Raw genomic sequence first — 19,291 nt, forward strand, 5'->3', positions numbered from 1 at the left:
ATTATGTTGAAGGCAAAAAGTACTATCGCAATGCGAAATGAAAATCGCAACGAGGGAATCGCAACGCGAAAATGAAAATCCCAACGCGAAATTAAATTCGCGTTGCGATTTTCATTTCGCATTGCGATTCCCTCGTTGCGATTTTCATTTCGCATTGCGAAATTAGCGTTGCGATTTTCATTTCGCATTGCGATTCTCTCGTTGCGATTTTCATTTCGCATTGCGATAGTAATTTCCGCGTTGCGATAGACATTAAGATGATTGCCTATTAAGTGATAACAACTGAACAGATCATAGCAATTTTCAAACTCAAGTTACTAATACATGCCTAACTGAAAATGTTAAAAGTTCACACATAAAATCTACATAATACAACGTTTGCATTTAAAAATCACCTAAGTTAACAGTCCCAAAAGGTGAAGCCAGTTGTGATTGGGATTTTAAAGATGATTGCGATTTTGATTGCCTTTTTCTTGACACCATATGAGCTTTGGATTTTGATGATGATCCATATTTTGGTAGAGGAAAAGATGATTGTGATGGCACTGGTGATCCACATGTCAACCTTGTATGACCACTTTCCTTGCGCCGACTACATGTCGATCTCTTCTTCTCTTCACCCTTAGACGGTATACGATCGTGACTTTTTGGTCGGCCAGGTAGCCTTCTGTCCATGACTGGTGGCAAAACTGTTTGTAAGTCATATGGTATGTCCCACTCAGAAGGATGTGAAATAGGGTAGACAATCTCGGCATAAGTCTGTCGATATACTTCTGTAGTGTAGCAATCCATAGCGTATGTGCTTGAATCATCTTGGTTTAGATGAAGAGCAACTTTTATAACATGGCCACACGGATAACCAGATGTTTGCCATTTCATACAACTACACGTCCTTGCATTTAGATCGACAAGCCCATTTAAGTTATTATCCAGTACTTCAAACAAAGTGTTTGAACATGGTTCAACTCTCCATGACGTTGACTTCACAACACGTTTCGTTATCTTTTTTTCAGTCCATGGTGTAACACGATGTTCCAATGTTCCTGTAAATTTAAATAAATAATACTTAGTAAAATATATGATAAGTTACGAATTCAAAGAAATAATACCTGCATGGTTTCTTTTCTTGTAGTACCACTGTTGAATAGAGGCTCGAAAAAACTCCATTAACATAGTAATGGGTAATTTCCGGGAATGACGACTTAGAGCGTTAATTGATTCTGCACTATTAGACGTCATGAAACCATATCTTGCTCCAAGTTGATGTACTCTTGACCATCTTTCAAACCCGACATCTTCTAGTGTTTGAGCACACTGAGGCAAAACACGTCTTAAACAGTTTATATGCTTATTGAAATCCACTTCCCGATAAGCCTTTACAGCCTTCCAGTATGTCCATTTGTGCTTTTTTATACCAGCAGACCTTGATTTTAGATTTCTATACAAATGAACACCACAAAGTCCATGAAAAGCATCTAGGAAACACCTTCTAACAGCGTTGTCAATTGAGTTTGCCCTATTGGATATGATTGTCAGATTGCTAATAGGACCTATGCAATCCCTAAGATGCCCAATAAACCATGTCCATGAATCAGAGGTTTCAGATTTGCCAACCCCGTAAGCTAATGGAAATATCCCATTGTTAGCATCCATGACTACTGCTAATAAGTTTACTCCAAGGTATCGACCTTTCAAATGTGCTCCGTCAACTATAATAAATGGGCGCATGCAAGTAATAAACGAACGAATCTACAAAATAATATACACAAGAAATATAATCATTTAAATGTGAAATGCATGTAACTAACAGAAATGAGTCAACAGAATTATATTGATTTACTAACCGCAGCACCAATGGCGATAAACAGCAACTCAAAGCGTCCATCTCTATCTGTTTTGATATGAGTTACCGACCCAGGATTTTTCAGCTTTAAATTGTGACAATAAGCCGGCAGTTGGGCAAACGATGCTTCTGGCGACCCCCTCAACAATTCCAAGGCATAACATTTGGCTCTCCAAGCTTGAGAATATGATATACTAATCTTGAACCGAGCATTCATGTCAGTCATAATTTCATGTCCCCGATATACCCTGCCATTCAAAAACATTAACTCAGCCAGAAAACCACCCAACACCTTTTTGTTTGCCTGTCTATGGTGAGGAAAAACTTGGGTTCTTGAACATGTATGTTTATCAAAAAAAGTCCTAACTTGAAACATTGCGCAATCTTTTATCCTCTTTGCAATCATACGCTACGTACAGTTTTTGTCAATCGTACACCTTGTTTCGAAACGATCATTGCTTGATTTGTTAACTTTTAGTTGATAGCCATCTTCCACACATTTCGTATACAAAGCTATCTTCAAGTCTTCCTTTGTATCAAAACAATCATCTTTCTTGATACGAATAACTTTTGTGTAACAATCAACTGCTTTCTTTGCCAACTCTTCTTCCGGTAGCTGAAGTAATTCTGGCATATTCCAGTTATACTCCCGTGGCATTTTCTTTTCTTCGGGGACTTTTTCTTCTTCTTTTTCTTCTTCAGGATTATATGAATTACAGAATGGATGTTCAACATGTTCATTCACAGTCGTAACTTCCTCCTCATTATCATCAACAACATCTTCCTCGGCAACGGGTGTTTCATCATCAAAATTCGGGTACTGACCAATATCAAAATCATTACACGCAGGGTCTGTTTCTTCTTCTGAAACACCATCAAAATCCGTGTATTGACCAATATCAAAGTCCGGGTATTGACCAAGATCAAATTTCGAATACTGACTAGTACTCACAATTTTTTCTCTTGGCTCATCATCGTCTAATTGGTCAATACGAAAATCGGAATTTGGTGCTGAAAGTTGATTTGGATTTGGATTAGAGAAAGGCTGTGGGTTTTGAGACCCACTTAGTTGATTACTACCCGCTACTGACCCAACAATACTACTTCTAGGTTCAACAACATACAATGTAACATCATCACTTGAAACATTAATGTAAGCAATGAATCGTTCAACATCTTCATTGTCGGTTAACAAATAAACTTTACCATTTCTCTGATAAGATAGCCTAAATCCACTTAGGGGCTCTAAATTCAATTTCTTTGAAACACGTAACATTAGGGTTTCATAAGTTAACTTCTTTAATGACAATTTTAGTTAAAGATTCATGGGTAAAGGCATATATTGTAAAACACCATGAATATTCTCCCATGACCCTCCAAAACACAAATCTATCCAAACATGATCAACATTAGATGATTTCATGGTTGTAACTAAACAAACGAGATGCGAAACTAAGACTTGTTGCCGGATGGGGAATGATGTCGTTAGATATAGGAACGGATGTCGCCGGAGAGAGTGATAGATGGAGATGGAATGAGTTGCGATTTAGGGATTTAGGTTATGAGTTGTTGTTGATGCGTAGATATATACACAAAAAATTTGGCTTGCGAAACTAAAACCTGTTGCGAACTTTGAAACTCGCATTGCGATTCTGTATTATCTCGTTGCGAAAGTCAGAATCGCGTTGCGAAAGGCAATCATTTGACCATCGCAATGCGAAATGCAAATCGCAACGATAGAATCGCAATGCGAAATGAAAAAGGCAACGAGGATTAACATGCATAAACTTTTAACAATTATTGAATTTTAGGTACTTAACCAAACATTTTCAAACCAAAAGGAGTATATATGTTAACAAAACTTGCATTATGTGTATTTTATGTGTGCACTTTTAACATTTTCAGTTAGGCATGTATTAGTAGCTTAAGTTTGAACATTGCTATGATCTGTTCAGTTGTTATCACTTATTAGACATTCATTTGACTATCGCAACGCGAAAATGGCTATCGCAACGCGAAAATGGCTATCGCAACGAGAAAATCGCAATGCGAAATGAAAATCGCATTGTGATTTTCTCGTTGCGATTTTCATTTCGCATTGCGATTTTCTCGTTGCGATAGCCATTTTCGCGTTGCGATTTTCATTTTCGCATTGCGATTTTCATTTCGCATTGCGATTTTCTCGTTGCGATAGCCATTTCACGTTGCGATAGTCTGTTTTGCCTTCAACATAAAGCAGATTGAAAATCAACAAATCAACTATTACATTTCAACACAAATTATGTACACATCAATTAAACAAATCAACATTTACAAATCATCTTTTACAAATCAATTAAACAATCAAAAAATAATAATAATTCTTATTTCTTCATCAATTATTGAATCAATGAAACCACAACTTTGTGACCCCGTACATCCATTTCACGCAGCTCACTTAAGGATTAACCTGCAGAAACCAAACATTTGGTCAAACAAGACTTCCTATACATCTAAAACCTACAAACATCAAATTATTGAATTCTAGGTACTTAACCAAACATTTTCAAACCAAAAGAAGTATATATGTTAACAAAACTTGCATTTGACTTACCAATTAACAATGGACACTTTCATAATGCGGATGCAGGTAGGCAGCGTCTCGAATATATTGCTCTAGCCATATAATACCGAAACCACAAGCCTACTGCAGCTCTATCTCTATCGGTGGGAGGTAAAAACTCTGTGCTTCCCATCGTCAAACGCGCCAAGCAAAGGCATACGAGAGGACCACAATCCCCTCTGGCTCCCGGCGATTGCTGTGGTGCGGTCTCGTCTCTGACAACTGTGACATTGAACTTCTTTGGCTTCTTGTGTCCAGAATGACTCCAATACTTAATCCCATCCAAGAATTTAGCCAAATGAGAGCTCCATCCCTTGAAAATATCTCTCAAATCAGACAGTGATATGTAATTGATCATGTTGTCATACACTATTATCTTCAGGGATGAGAGCTGAAGTTGGACGAGAAGCCAGTGACGACGTTCCAAAACAAGGATAAACACCTGCGATCATAAGTAATAATTCATTTATTTGCGCACTTATTTATGAACACCTTTAAAAAATTTAAAAAATAAACACTAACCTTATCGACCTCCCACCATGCAGGATAAAGTTTAGCTTGTCCATTGCCCAACAAAAATGATTCATCTCGTTGATTCTTCAAGTGAACTGCGTGAAAAGCCGTCGACATTATTGTATATAGCGAATTTTTTTTTATTTTTCCTAAGCTTCCTTATTATTAGTAGACGTGACACCCACGCATCGATATGCTGTTTTATAAAAAAATACATATATTAGTGAATTACATTAATTTTTAAACAAATTAATCAAAATCATATATAAGACAAATATAAGACTTACCTCCCCATCCAAATAGCCACTGTCTTCAACCCCTAATAGCACACCCCACCAAGACCGATCAAGCAACAAAAACATTTCATCGTTGAGTTTGTTGATGTCAGTGTAACACCCTTGGCTCCGCTCATGTAGATAAAAATCAACTGCGATCTTAGCCCAAAGGGTATTATCCACAATTGTTTCCGGTAGTTGTCTCCTCTCCACTTCAGATACCGGAAGGGTACTAGCCGGTAACTCATACGAGAGTCAACTCTCATCCATCATGTCCGGAACCGGTGGGGGTTTCCCAATACTTCAATATATTACCCCATGTGAATCGGGCTCTGGAATGGTGGGAGGGACCTCTTCAACGATGACAGTGGCCTCTTGAATGGTGGGGGGAATCTTGAGGGAGAATAGGGGCCTCTTGAACGATTGGAGGGGACTCTTGAGGGATGACCGGTGAGTCGGGCTTCTTCTTGCGGAGTCTTCGCATCATTGGGGTGAACGGAGATGTAATAGCACGTCCACGCCGTCTGATGCGTGAACTCCGTCGTGCAAGGAAAACCCGACGTAAAGCATCCACCTTATCGAGCCGCTAAAAAAAATTAATACATAAATCAGTAAATAAACAGACATGATATTAAACAAAGACAAATATGTTTCAAACTAGCATTGTATTCACCCAAGTCATTATTCTATCATAGTTCACAAAATGCTCAGATAACATTCCAGAAGTAAGCACTTATATAAACATTTAAAAGGACAACATATATAAACATTCTAGAAGAAGAATAGTTTACTTTCGCAACACGAAACTTAAAATCGCAACGCGAAAATGACTATCGCAACGCGGAAATGGCTATCGCAATGCGAAATGAAAATCGCAACGACAAAATCGCAATGCGAAATGAAATCGCAACGATAAAATCGCAACGCGAAACACAAATCGCATTGCGATTTTCATTTCGCGTTGCGATTTTGTCGTTGCGATTTCATTTCGCATTGCGATTTTGTCGTTGCGATTTTCATTTCGCATTGCGATAGCCATTTCCGCGTTGCGATAGTCATTTTCGTGTTGCGAAAGTAAACTATTCTTCTTCTGCAAATTGAAACTTGAATGGATTGCATTACTTCAACCAAAAGACAAAAACAAAACCAAAAACAAATACTAACAAAAACAGTTTAGCAGTATTGGCAGCAACCGAATGAATTACGAGTATGAAAAATCTTAAACTTACCTCGTTGCGTAGAGTATAAACCTCATTCTGCAACGATGCTACAATCTCACGTAGAGCGGCTACCTCACCGTGTAATGTAGACACCTCAACACGCCATGTACCATCGTCTTTGCGTAAAGTACCGACCTCCTCACGCAAGGCATTGACCTCATCACGTAACTCCCCTAACTCATCCCGTTGAGGTGGAGGTGGAGAACAGGGAGATAAACGTCGTGGCATCTTTGCCGGTCACCTATCTTGCGGTGATGGTGGAGAAGAGGCTCGATGATGTGACAGAATAGGTGATGGCTGTCGTTGTGGAGGTGTATAGCCGGGTCGATCAGATGATGGCTCTGAGTGAGGTGATAGCTCTGGGCGAGGTGATGGCTCCCGAAGTGGAGGCTGCTCATCAACCGTTCCATCAAAAAAACGCTTACTAGCTTGCCACCAATCAGTGGCAAGCTAAGCTTCCGTGGGTGTCAGCCTCTGTAGAGGAGTGTTGGCCTCCTAACAATATAAAAGCTCAAACAAAGTTAAACGTGTACTAGTAATAACTTGTTTATAAACATATGGTAGTATTTATGTTAACTTACATTATTTATTGTCGTATACCGTAGTAAATCTTCCCATTGCAAGGTTCGTTTCCTCTTCCAGGAAATAGCCCTGGGAATATTATTTGAAGTTTTTATTGCATATGTCTTCATGGCGGGAAAGGCCTCAAATATCCAAATCTACAAACAATATAATAACAAACATTAGTAATTGTTAAATAATTACTTATAATTTTGGAAACATTATATAAAAATTCTTACCTTAAAGGCCCAAATAAAGCCTGTCAAAGTGTATTTGGAACCATCGCCATGCAAACTTTTTCGATCATACAAGGCAGACGATAACTTATTCCATGTAGCTTTCCATAAATACGAGCCCCACGGAAACAGGTTCCACGCATTTAGGTCTTCTACCAATTTGATTAGATCATTTGGAATAGGTTGTCTGGCCTCTCTGCCTAAAAAGTCGACATGCAAAAGAATTAGAAGGCATACTCGGACAACGTCGACGTCATCCATCCGAGTAAAACCATCTTTCTTATTCAATAATATCGTCATGTCTTCCACGTGTAGATTCGGCCTCTCCAGCTCAGGAAAAACCCGGGATAACCATGATGGGCGGGTAATGTGTCTAGTGTACCGACCTACATCATCGTGTCCGAAGCGTAGATCGGTGATTAAGCAAAACTCCTCCCGCCCAAAACACGTATACGCCGGTGGAAAATCAAACCATATCTCTTCATCACGACGTTGTATAGTATCTGGTAGATCCCTAGTCATGGTTTGAAGAAATAGGTGTGTCAACATCGCATCTCCACCGGGATGTTGTACTTTCAGCCATGGCCCGAAGCAAGTATCCTCAAACATTTTTCTTTGTGCAGGTGAAAGCTTCGACGCAATTGTTTTGGCCAGGCTGACTTTATTTCTTAAGGTTAATTGAGCCGAATAAAAGTTCTACAAAAACAATAAACATACTAAGTTAGATATACCAAAAACTACACTGTGAAGATATACCAAAAACAATAATAAACATAAAGAGTAGTAGTTTATTCTTCAAACTTAAATTTGCAACACTGTGAATTTCTTATTTGTCTTTGTTTTTTGGTTGAAGTAATGCAATTCATTCAAGTTTCAATTTGCAGAAGAAGAATAATTTCTGAAAATGAAAATCGCAACACGAAAATGACTATCACAACGAGAGAATCGCAACGCGAAACTAAAATCGCGTTGCGATTTTCATTTCGCGTTGCGATTCTCGGTTGATTTAATAAGCAATCTAAGTGAAATGGTTAATCTATTATTGAAATTACCAGTAAACTTATCATCAATTTCAATATGAAAAACCTAATAATAATGCAAAAATTTCAAAAAGAAAATAATTAAAAAAACTAACCCTCGTTGGTTGATTTGGTTGATTTTCCATTTCTGATTGTGAGGGTGGCTTTGAGAGATGGAGATAGACGGATTTCGCCGGAGATGGGGACGAATTTCGTCGGAGATGGGTGAGAGAGTGAGAGATGGAGATGGGACTGAGTTGTGATTTTAGGTTTTAGGTTATGAGTTGCGATTACGAGATATACTGTGGACGGTTCAGTGTTCCAATATATTAATATTCGTGTTTGGAATTTAAAAATAAAATACTTGGCCAGGATACTAATGGCGCTTTGAAAATCGCATTGCGATTATGTATTATCGCGTTGCGAAAGTCAGAATCGCGTTGCGAAAGTCAGTATCGAGTTGCGAAAGTAAGTATCTCGTTGCGATTTTGTATTATCGCATTGCGATTTTCCCAATTCGCGTTGCGATTTACTTATTCGCATTGCGAATTGGGAAAATCGCAACGACACTGTAGACCATCGCAACGCGATTTTCAACTATCGCATTGCGAAAATGCAACGCGAATTTACGATAATGGAGATCGCGTTGCGAATTAGCGATCGCATTGCGATTTTGTTGGTCATTTTGGCAAATCCGGAAAAAGTTGGTTAAAATCGTATATTATATGGGATTTTTGGTCACTGAGGTTATTTTCTCTTGATTAAATATATAAGTACGAGTTGGTTCAGAAAAAAATTTGAACTCATACTTCAAATCAAATCAAAATTAAACAAACATAAAATATATAATCTTATGTATAAATTTAACTTAATTTAACCCATAGACACATTTATCATAAAGAGATTTGTCAAATAATTTCACTTTATATTATTATATGCTGGACGTGAAGTGATTGCGGAGGGAGTTTGTGAAGATAGTTAGGCTAGAGCTAGTGAAACACGCCTACTTGAACTGTTAACAATGAACTCATCACGTTAATTGGGCTCTATCCCAATCACTTCACGTAAAAAAAATTAATGAATCAGAACCGGCCGTACAGACTTTGGTCCCAGCAATCAACTCGTAATCGTTGATGACAAATTTCGTGCGCCACTTTTGCAATCTCCTGACAAGTCTACCCGTCCGATGCTGCATGAAGAATAATGTAATTATTATAGGTTAATAACTATTACCACTCCGCTCCTGCAGTAGATCTAAACCGGATGGTTGCTTGCATCTGTGAAGAAATAAGTTTTTGTCTTAAAATTCCACAAAGGTAAAAATTCAGGTAAGGGAAAAAGATGAAACAAAATAGTCAGAATCCCAAATTTGTAAATCCCATACCCATTAGGATCTTTAGAGCTTCCGTCATGGATTCCTTGAGAGAACCATATCATAAGGGGAAAAAATAAAACCAATAAACCATGTGATCCAAAGAATTATATATTTTTTTAACTCAATTCTTAAAAATCTCTATTACATAGGCAACAGGAAAGTACCCTTTTCCCTTTTATATTGAACTGAAAAAGCGTTATACTTAGTTACGGAACTTGGTAATAGAATTTCGGAGGAGTCAAATTCAAATTTTAAAAAATTCAGAGGTTTAAATTAAATTTTTGAAGGGTTTAATTTACATTTTTTCTTCTAAAAATTAGGGTTTAACTAAAATTTTTGGGTGGGTTCAAATATCGATATTATAATATATCTTTACTTAATAAAAAATTGGTTGCCTCAAAAAAATATGTATATTACTTTTGAATTTAGAAATTAATTAAATATTATTTATTTAAAACAATTAATATCCATTTTCTTTTGTCATTTTTATTTTAAAATATAGAAAATTATGAAATTTTCCCTCTTTGGTTGTTCATCTTCTTTAAGTTAATGACTTCAATAAAATTATAAAGCGTTTCATATCAGTTGAAGATAAATTTATTTAAAATATTTTTTAATTCAATAAATATTTATGAGTTTATTTTAAATATATATATTTATGACGGGAGTTCACGAATTTTAACTTTTAAAAAAGTTTACATATACACGCATGCATATATATATATATATATATATATATATATATATATATGCCTATGCACACTCCTCATATGTCTCTGGTTGTTGAGGTTAAAAGTGTTAATCTTTCGTTTATATAACGTGATCTTAAGTTACGTAAGTCAATTAGAAATATCCAATTAATAAACGAGGTGAAATTTGACTTGAGTACATGTCCATATCAAATATATTATTCTAATTATCTATTTTCTTGAGAAAAACACGATAGTCGTTATTAATATTATTGGTTTGTTCAAAAAAAAATTAATGCCCCCTAAAAAATAATGTTTAGTTCTGCCAATGACTGTCAAATTTAATAATTTATTATACATGTCTCTTGAGGGGGAAATTTAATATTTTAATATATATATATATATACATTATGTATTAAATACCTATATATGTATTTTTTTAATATTTTGGGAGGAGGCCATGGCCTCCACTAGTTTTAAGGGCATTATGCCCCTGATTATACTATTAGATTGCTCATAATCTCCTCAGGATAGGGGCCTACTAACAAACATCTGTAAATGGCACTAAGAATATCGAACTCTAAGAGCTTTAAAAAAAGGGAAGAAAAGTCACCAATTCAGCAAGAACGAAATATTAGAAAAGAAGAAAAACTTACATTAGGGATCAGAGATTCATTGTTTCTAAGGAGAAATTTTCAACTTTAGGGCAACCAGATCTGTAAATGCCTTCCTTGACCATACAGTAACTACTTGGTGGTTTAAAGAGAAACTGCTTCCCCTCGCTTTCATCTTCACCAGTAGTGGTGCTCCTCTTTTTTCATAGATTTATGGTTTAAGAATGACTGAACCTTCTTTACTATATATACATGACGGTTATTCTTGTTATCTTTCTCTCTTTCTTTCTTTTTTATAAAATTAAGGTTAAACTATACGAGAATTTTTAAACTAACTTTAATATTTTAATTAAAAAAATTTCAACCAATCAGGTGACACGTGACACCAAGTGTTTAAAGGGAAAATATATTTATATAATTTAAAACAAAATGTATAAAATATTTTGGCAATCTCGTAACAAACGGTATCCCTAGGTACGCCTCAGCCACTGCAACAGCCCATCTAATTGTTATGAGATTTGCCAAAATATTTTATATATTTTGTTTTAAATTGTGACATAACAAAAGAAAATAAAAAGGAACCGATAGGATTCGAACCCAAAACTCTAGTTTGGAGAGGAAGCACTCTAACGACAAAGAGAAATCAGTGATATTTTGTTATTGATGAACATTGTAGATGATAAGATAAAAAAAATTGATGCAACAATGCTTTAGCACCTTGTAGCCGTACCATTTGTTGATGAAGAGTCAAATTTTTCAAGAAACTCATTCCTTGTCTGAGTGCTTGCAATGAGGAAAGCTTTAAGCTTTTCTAGACATAATATTACTAGTGCTACAATGTTTTAAGGGTCTTTATATCCATTAGAGGTTTTTCAATATGAAATGAAGTAATGTGATCTTACGGTTGCTGTTTTTTTGGTCTCGGTTCTCCTTTCGGTCGACGTTCACCGCTAATGTTTATCATAATCGACAGTAGTGCAGTCATTATCGCGATAAACAGAACCAGGATAAGCAGCTTCATATGAGGTTCTGTCCCATTTTGCTACTTTGTATATAGCAATCATTGCTATCTTTTCTTGCCCTTCTCCTGATGAAGCTGTCTGTATATCAATGGCCTGCTCATAAAAGATGAATTCACACACTTCGTCTTGAATTTCATCCTTTATAGTGATAAACAGAACCGCGGTAGCCAACTTTTCTGGCCATTATCTGTCTAAATAGCAGGCCATTTACATGTCATATCAGGAAATGCAAATAAATCAAACAAAAATGGTTGACAAGTAACATTACTCCTCAAGAAAATGCACTTGTAAATCAGGTGAAGCTCTAAGGATAAATACGTTAAGGTAATGTTTCAGTTCCTAGCAATGTGCATTTATGATAGAAACTTGCAGAGATTTTACTTTCCTGGGGTTCAATTTTCCTTCTTGTAAGCTACCGATTCGATGCTGTAATTCCCGTTAACCGCAATATTGTCAAGCAGCCACCATATCTTAATTTAAAGAAAGAATATACAGTGAAGGCAGAAGTAGCCATGATCATCATCATTAAAAAAGTTTTAACTCATACAAACAGAAATATTGTGCTTCAAAGAAAAAGCATGCAGTGTATTGAAGACATCATCATTAATTTAAGCAATAATGGATTGCAGACTTTAATACTCTGAGCCATGCATCTATAACTTAGGGGCAGGAAGAGCGCGAGGACTGTCCCAGTCTGTCACAATGTGCTGACGGGTGATTTCTTTGAGGGAACGACAACCACTCAGCGCCATGGTTAGTTCAAACTCTTCACGCAGCATTGAAAGTACCTTCCTCACACCAGCTTCCCCCTCAGCAGCCAATGAGAACACCACTGGTCGTCCAATCTGAGATTTAATACCATTACAAAACTAGTCTTTACTCATAACTTTGCCATTTAGTATAAAAGCTGACAACTATTGTGCTGAAATGCTATGTGTGATTCCTTTCCATGAGGTAGTCTTAATACTTACAAATATGCCAGAGGCTCCCAGTGCTAATGCTTTGAAAACGTCAGTTCCACGCCTAACACCACCATCCAAGAAGACAGGTACTCGGCCTTGTGCAGCCTTCACAACCTGGAATTGAGGAATTTGTCAAGCATGTTGTTTTGGTATTGTTGTCTCATGTTAGAAAAATCTGAAAGCATCGGCTACCTCTTCCAGGGCCATGATAGTGGCAGGAACGTAATCAAGCTGGCGAGCTCCGTGGTTGGAGACAATGATACCAGCTGCTCCAGCCTGTACCGCTATCCTTGCTGCAAGAGAAGCAAAGGAAGTTTAAAAATCGGCATATATTATCGAAACAGTCCAAGAAGAAGAGAAATTAATTCAACTTTTCTTACCGTCTTCAGCAGTGAGTACACCTTTCACAAGAATTGGCAAGCTGGTAATTGTTTGAAGCCATTTCACATCCTATACATAGCCAAAAGATATTTATTCAGTGCACTGTTAACTGAAAGAATCTTTAGACATAACCAAACCATAATAAGGTCATTGTTTAAGTTGCAAATATCTGCAACAGCATATGCAATTACGGTTGCCATTACTACTACAATGGATTGAAGAACGTAAGCTAAACTTCTTGATCAGTGAACTACAGATAAATTATGTAAATTAGTCATAACATTTCATCATTCAAAAGCCTCAGATGAATTTTAAATATAAAAAACTATCTCTAGACATCATGAGCTTTTTTAGCATATTCTAGTCTACATTCCCTTAAACATGATCATTGTAATGAGAAAGCTCAAGCATGGTTTCTATTCACAACATTCAATATGGATTATAGATCAACAAAAAACTCTTCTGATGGACTCATGCATATATATATATACACCTTCCAGCTGAGGGTTCGATCAATTTGTCCACCAACATATGATGCGAGTCCTGAGTCATCAGCCTGCATGGCTCAAAAGAACAAATTAAATATTAGATATAAGCTCATTATTGGAATTGAAAGATGACATTGTTGTTAACTAGGTTGATAACTGAACAATTAAGAAGTCCTACTCACTTTGTCCATCTTGCCAAGGTCTAGACCTTCAAAGTTCTTCAATGTCAAAAATGGGGGTAGAGTAAACCTGTAAGAGAATATTGAAATCGAATAATTCTGGGGTGCAACTCGACTTCATACAATCAGAACTAATCGTGACAATATATTTTGAAGAAAGCTTAAAGGAACATCGAGACTCTAAGGGAAATAATCCTACCTGTTCTTGATGTCAGCTTCTCTGCGACCTAGCCTCGGAGTATCAACTGTAAGAGCAATCGCTTTGAAACCGGCTTTTTCAGCTCTTCTCACAAGCTGTGCAACGACATTCCTGTCCCTGTAAACCTGAAGGTTGGACACAAGAGATCAGTTATCACATAATGCCTAAAAAATTTATCCCACGAGTGAATAGTAAGATTATACAATTGATTTTTAAAGAACATCATTTCAAACTTACATAGAGCTGGAAAAACCTGATGCCTGGTCCTGTTGAAGCAACCTCCTCAACACTAGAAGTGGCCCATGAGGATAATGTCTGAAATGATCATTTAAATAAAATAGCTTATTTTATCTTCAAATATGTATAAAACATTAACGATATGAAAGTTCATGCTTCCTACGAACAAATGTCTTTATAGGGTTAGTTCATGGATAAATATTTAAATGGAAAGTTGGAGTTTAAAGTAAAACCATAATTGTTCCAGCTGCTGATGCAGCCCTAGCCGTTGCATACTCTCCTGTCAAAAATGGAAGGATCTCTTCATTATACTATCTACCAAATTGCTTTACATGAAACTATGAAGGTTCATATTGTTTAATGATAAAAAGAAAAAAACTGATCAGATATGCACATGATGTATTGATCCAATTTCAACTCTTCCTGTAAATGCAATAAGATCTACAGTGAAAGAAGCTACAGTAAGGTTGTTAAACATAGCAATGTTCTTGAAGGAAGTGTTTCTGTAATAGTAAACAAAAACAATTCCACTTGAGGTTTTGTCTACTTGAGCATACATGTGCAAAGGAAAAGAAGGTGGCATGTTCTTGAATTGAGACAGTCTCATCCAATTATTTGGTTGTATTTACAATAAAGGAGGGTAATCCTTTAAAGTTCCATACCTTCAGGATGAGCCATTTTCTGCATGGCTGTAGGGGCAAGCATGATGGGCATTGATATCTTGAAACCCAAAACAGTGGTAGTCATATCTATCTTGCTTACATCAATGAGAATCCGAGGACGAAACCTAGGCATTGCAGAACAAAAGATTTCATCAAATGGATATCTAAATATTTTAAAACAGAAAGGAACAAAAATCTGAAGTTTTTTGTTTTTGCATTAAATGATGGACAGATTGCTCACAGGATCCTTGAGAAAGCATTTCTGTTCTCCTGCAATGTCCACTGGTCCTCAGCACCAGATGCGTAGTAGTCATACACCATCTTTGGCAACTTTTGCTTTGCAATTGCCTCATACTCACTCACATTAGTGATCTCCATCTTTGCTCTTAAATTTTAGTCTCCTGCCTGCATTTTTTCCCTCTACTAGTTAACTTTTTGGGGACAAAGCCAACATAATATAAAGCTCATGAGAACAACATTCCAAGCAGATGGTGGCTTAAAGCTAGAGCTATCTTAGACACTCTTCGAGGAAAACATGCAAACTCTCCTAATTTCGTATCTAAAGTACCTATTTACAAACTCTTATTATCTTGTATTTAGAAATTAAAAAATAGGATCTAAAATTTTAATATACTTGAGTATAAATTTATCATATTTTCTCTCTTCCCTTAACACATTAAACTATTTTTTATAATTTTATTAAAATAGTAGGGATGCACTTGCTCCTCTAGGGGCTTAATACATCCACCCTTGTCTCGTGTATAAAATTCCTATACAATCGGAGAATTCTAAAACATTAATCTATGTTACTCGTGTTAGTAAATAATATTGTTTCAAAAACAATAATGTTAATATCGACTAATAAAATAATAAAACGATTTATTATGTCGTAGTAGATATCACTTCAATCAACTCTAAAAATAGTACTCTCTAAATCCACTTCCACTATTTACATTACTCACAACTTGAACTTAGCTATCAGTGTTACGGATACTATTATAATCATAATTTTTTTCTTATATTTGTAAGATTAAATTCTCGTACTAGATCCTAATATATGTTAGATTGGTCAATTCGAATACTTCAAAAAAATATATACAAAGAGTCCACATAACATTAACAACACCGCCAGCTCTATAACCTAATACATATGCTTTATGTACAAGCAGTGGTTTTGCTATTAGGCCTTAAAATAAGGTAATTGAGTTTAGTCTGTTTCCTGTGAAACTAAGAACAAACTTAAGTCTAGTTTCTTTGTATTATGCCTTAAATAAGGTAATCTTGTTTAGTTTGTATTATCACACAAGCAAGCAGTGGAGGAAACGGGAAAGACAAAAACACAAACAAGTTCAGAACACAGAATCCTATAAACAAGTACATATCGATATGAGAAAAGTATTGAACCAGAAACACCAACATGAGAAAACATCATGTAAAGAGAATTACAGCAGAATCATTAACCTAAATCAACACGGAAAAAAACTAAAGGAGAAGAGATTGAACCAAAGAAGAAGAAAAGCATACCCTTAGGTTAATTACCAGACTATGCACCACAGTGCATGCAGAGAAACCAGTTAAAGAGATAAAACTCTACTATATATCTCAATGCAAGACAAACAACAGGGATTGGAAAATGAAGAAAACACCAAAGGGTTTATATATGAATTCGAAAGTTGACAAGAAAACAGTGGGGTACGTGGAAATGACACGTAGCATAGATAAACCATAGGGAAAAAAACAAGAGGGGAATTACAAGTTGAGTGGATGAGCATTTGGAGGTGAGAATTGGAGAGCAAATCCTGCTAAGAGTCATTGGGGAACTCTCGTCCACACACCCTTTGTGTGTTTCACAGCATTTCTTTGTGTATTATCATGTCTCATCCATAAATAAGAGGATAGGAAGGCTGAATGTATATGAAAAACAATTGAGAAAAAAAATTGTTGAAAATTGAAAGTGACAATAGTGGCTATCCTTCGATCTATCACTATGAAATCTCAATGCTAAAGTTTCATATTGATTTTTGGCTTAATATCTGGTTTGCCCCCTAAACTATAAATAAAGTCTCAGTTTGACCCTTCAAGATTTTTATTATTACCCGTGACAACGTGCGATTGAATTACACAGTATATTTATAATGGAAAATTAATAAAGAATAACGTAATAAACAGAATAAAAGTACATGACACAAATTGAAGAAAAAACTTTGAGGGATTAGATTGGAAATGCATGTATAGGACAAGGGCAAACCCGATACTAGACAAGATTTTATCAGTTGCCCTTAAATTTGGGCCAAATTCTAGGGCCTGACCAACCAAAACCCAACGGAAGTCCAAAGAAACAAAAGCAAACCAACTTTACAAAGGATCCAATGAAAATAGATAAAGTATATTTGATGTCATTAAGCTATAATTAAATGAATATTTTGATTCGATATACTTTTAAAAGTTATAAAATAATCATTAAATTTATCAAATTATTAGAAAATGATTAATATAATATTTTAATAATTATAAAAAATCAATAAATTTAATGATCATTTTATAACAGTTTAATAAAATTTAATGACTATTTTATAAAAATGAAAATACCCATAAGCCGAACACGTTTCAAGCAAGACTAGTTTACTCACCGATGAATCCAAGTTTGCATGAGGATGTACAAATGTCCCCGAATTTTCTTTTGTTAATTGTTTATTTTATTGATTGTGCCTACTTTGAGATTTTATTTGTGTCCATTAGAGATGTGCATTTTTGGATATCAGATATTATTTGATCCGAAATTTTGGATATCCAAAAATTTGGATCGCTAAAATCGTGAATCGTATCTGATCCGAAAACATCATATCAGACCCGCTGTTGAGATGGTATTTGCCTGGCGAAAAACAAAGTGTACACACAAGTGTCGTTGTCTCGAAAAAAATAAGTATTTATCTTCTAGCATAAGATAAAACACAAATTTGAGGAGTCGCCACCAATCATTTGTCGAGGTGTGATTGGTCACAAAAAATGCTATGTTAATTTAATAAAATTCATAAGAATAATATTAAAATAACAAAAAGGATTTGTTTACCAGAAAATGAGTTCAGGAGTCAGATACGTGTGGGGAAGGATTAGCACCCCCACAACGCCCAAAATTGGTACATTGTTTATTAATTAATTATCTTTGCAGTAAATTAACAAAATTGTATTTAAATTTATGATCCCTAAAAATACATTAGGGATATTATTTTATACCAACAAATCATTTAAAATACTTTCCTAATTAGTTAAGGAAATATTTTATGGTTTATTGTATAAAATAAAATAACCCGAGTACATGTAATAAATTTAATGATTAAAACGTGAAAATATCAAAATCCTAGGTTACTACTGCAAATATTACATATTTTAGATACTAAAAGTGCAAATAATCCCAATAATATTAAATATTAAAATTACAGGTATTAAATTTTAAAATATCAAAGTTAATGAACATATATCGAAATATCATGAAATATGGGTATAAACAATGTAATTTACCCTAAAATATATAAACATATTGGCATGGACTAAAACATAATAAAATAAAACTTGAAAACCAAATTAAAATGCGTAAAAACCTGATTAAGTGACCAAAATGGAAGGATTACAAAATTAGAGGGATTACAGATGGGGTTTACCCATTCGCTAATTACACAGAAGTCCCCTCCCCAAAACGACGTCGTTCGGGGAGGGGTATAAATTCCCCTAAAACCGGCCATTAAGGCCTTCAACCCTTCATTTTTCAATTTCCTTTTCTCTCTAAAGAGAGAGAAGTTCTCGTTTCTTTCTAAAGTCCCACACCAGAGGAACAACTTGCCACCAGCCGTCCACTGTCTGTCGGCGTCAATAGCCGGAATTTCATAAACTTACCCAAATCGAAGCCTCTCTTGTTCTAAACCCAAAATTGAGCTTTCTCTTTCCCAAAAACTAGTCAATCGGACTAGATCTAAGTATTTACCTTTGAAATATTCAGCTTTTCGACGACGTTTCGAAGGCCTATGACGATGGTAAGTGTTCTTTTTTTCTCTTATTTCTTTTGACGTTGTTGTGTTGCTTGTTGTGGATCGTTGTGTTAGTCTCTATTATTTTGTTGCTCTCTGTTCCTTTCAGTTTTCTCTCTGTCTGTCTCTCCGTGTCTCTCCTTTGCTTGCAGGATCGGTCCTATTTATGGGACCCGTGGTGCTACTTGTAAT

The 19,291-nt window shown here is 35.7% G+C and overlaps 1 protein-coding gene across 2 annotated transcripts; it reads right to left on the reverse strand.

Moving 5' to 3' along the window:
- Positions 1 to 12,425: 12,425 nt before the first annotated feature.
- LOC120122934 ((S)-2-hydroxy-acid oxidase GLO1-like) lies at positions 12,426 to 16,756 on the reverse strand. Of its 2 annotated transcripts, XM_039141974.1 has the most exons (12): positions 16,602 to 16,756; positions 15,319 to 15,482; positions 15,078 to 15,202; positions 14,649 to 14,695; positions 14,416 to 14,493; positions 14,179 to 14,303; positions 13,983 to 14,049; positions 13,806 to 13,868; positions 13,312 to 13,381; positions 13,124 to 13,224; positions 12,941 to 13,045; positions 12,426 to 12,814 (listed from the first exon to the last, which is right to left on the reverse strand). In XM_039141974.1, exons 2-12 carry the CDS (start codon positions 15,453 to 15,455, stop codon positions 12,623 to 12,625), a joined length of 1,110 nt encoding a protein of 369 aa, XP_038997905.1. In that variant the 5' UTR covers positions 15,456 to 15,482; positions 16,602 to 16,756; the 3' UTR covers positions 12,426 to 12,622. The 2 variants fall into 2 exon arrangements, with proteins under 2 accessions (XP_038997905.1, XP_038997908.1); XM_039141977.1 differs by lacking the exon at positions 16,602 to 16,756 and having other exon boundaries at positions 15,315 to 15,430.
- Positions 16,757 to 19,291: the final 2,535 nt, after the last annotated feature.

This window comes from Hibiscus syriacus, unplaced genomic scaffold (genome assembly GCF_006381635.1).
Source record: "Hibiscus syriacus cultivar Baekdansim isolate YM2019G1 unplaced genomic scaffold, ASM638163v2 tig00001120_pilon, whole genome shotgun sequence".
In the NCBI taxonomy this organism is placed as follows: Eukaryota; Viridiplantae; Streptophyta; class Magnoliopsida; order Malvales; family Malvaceae; genus Hibiscus; species Hibiscus syriacus.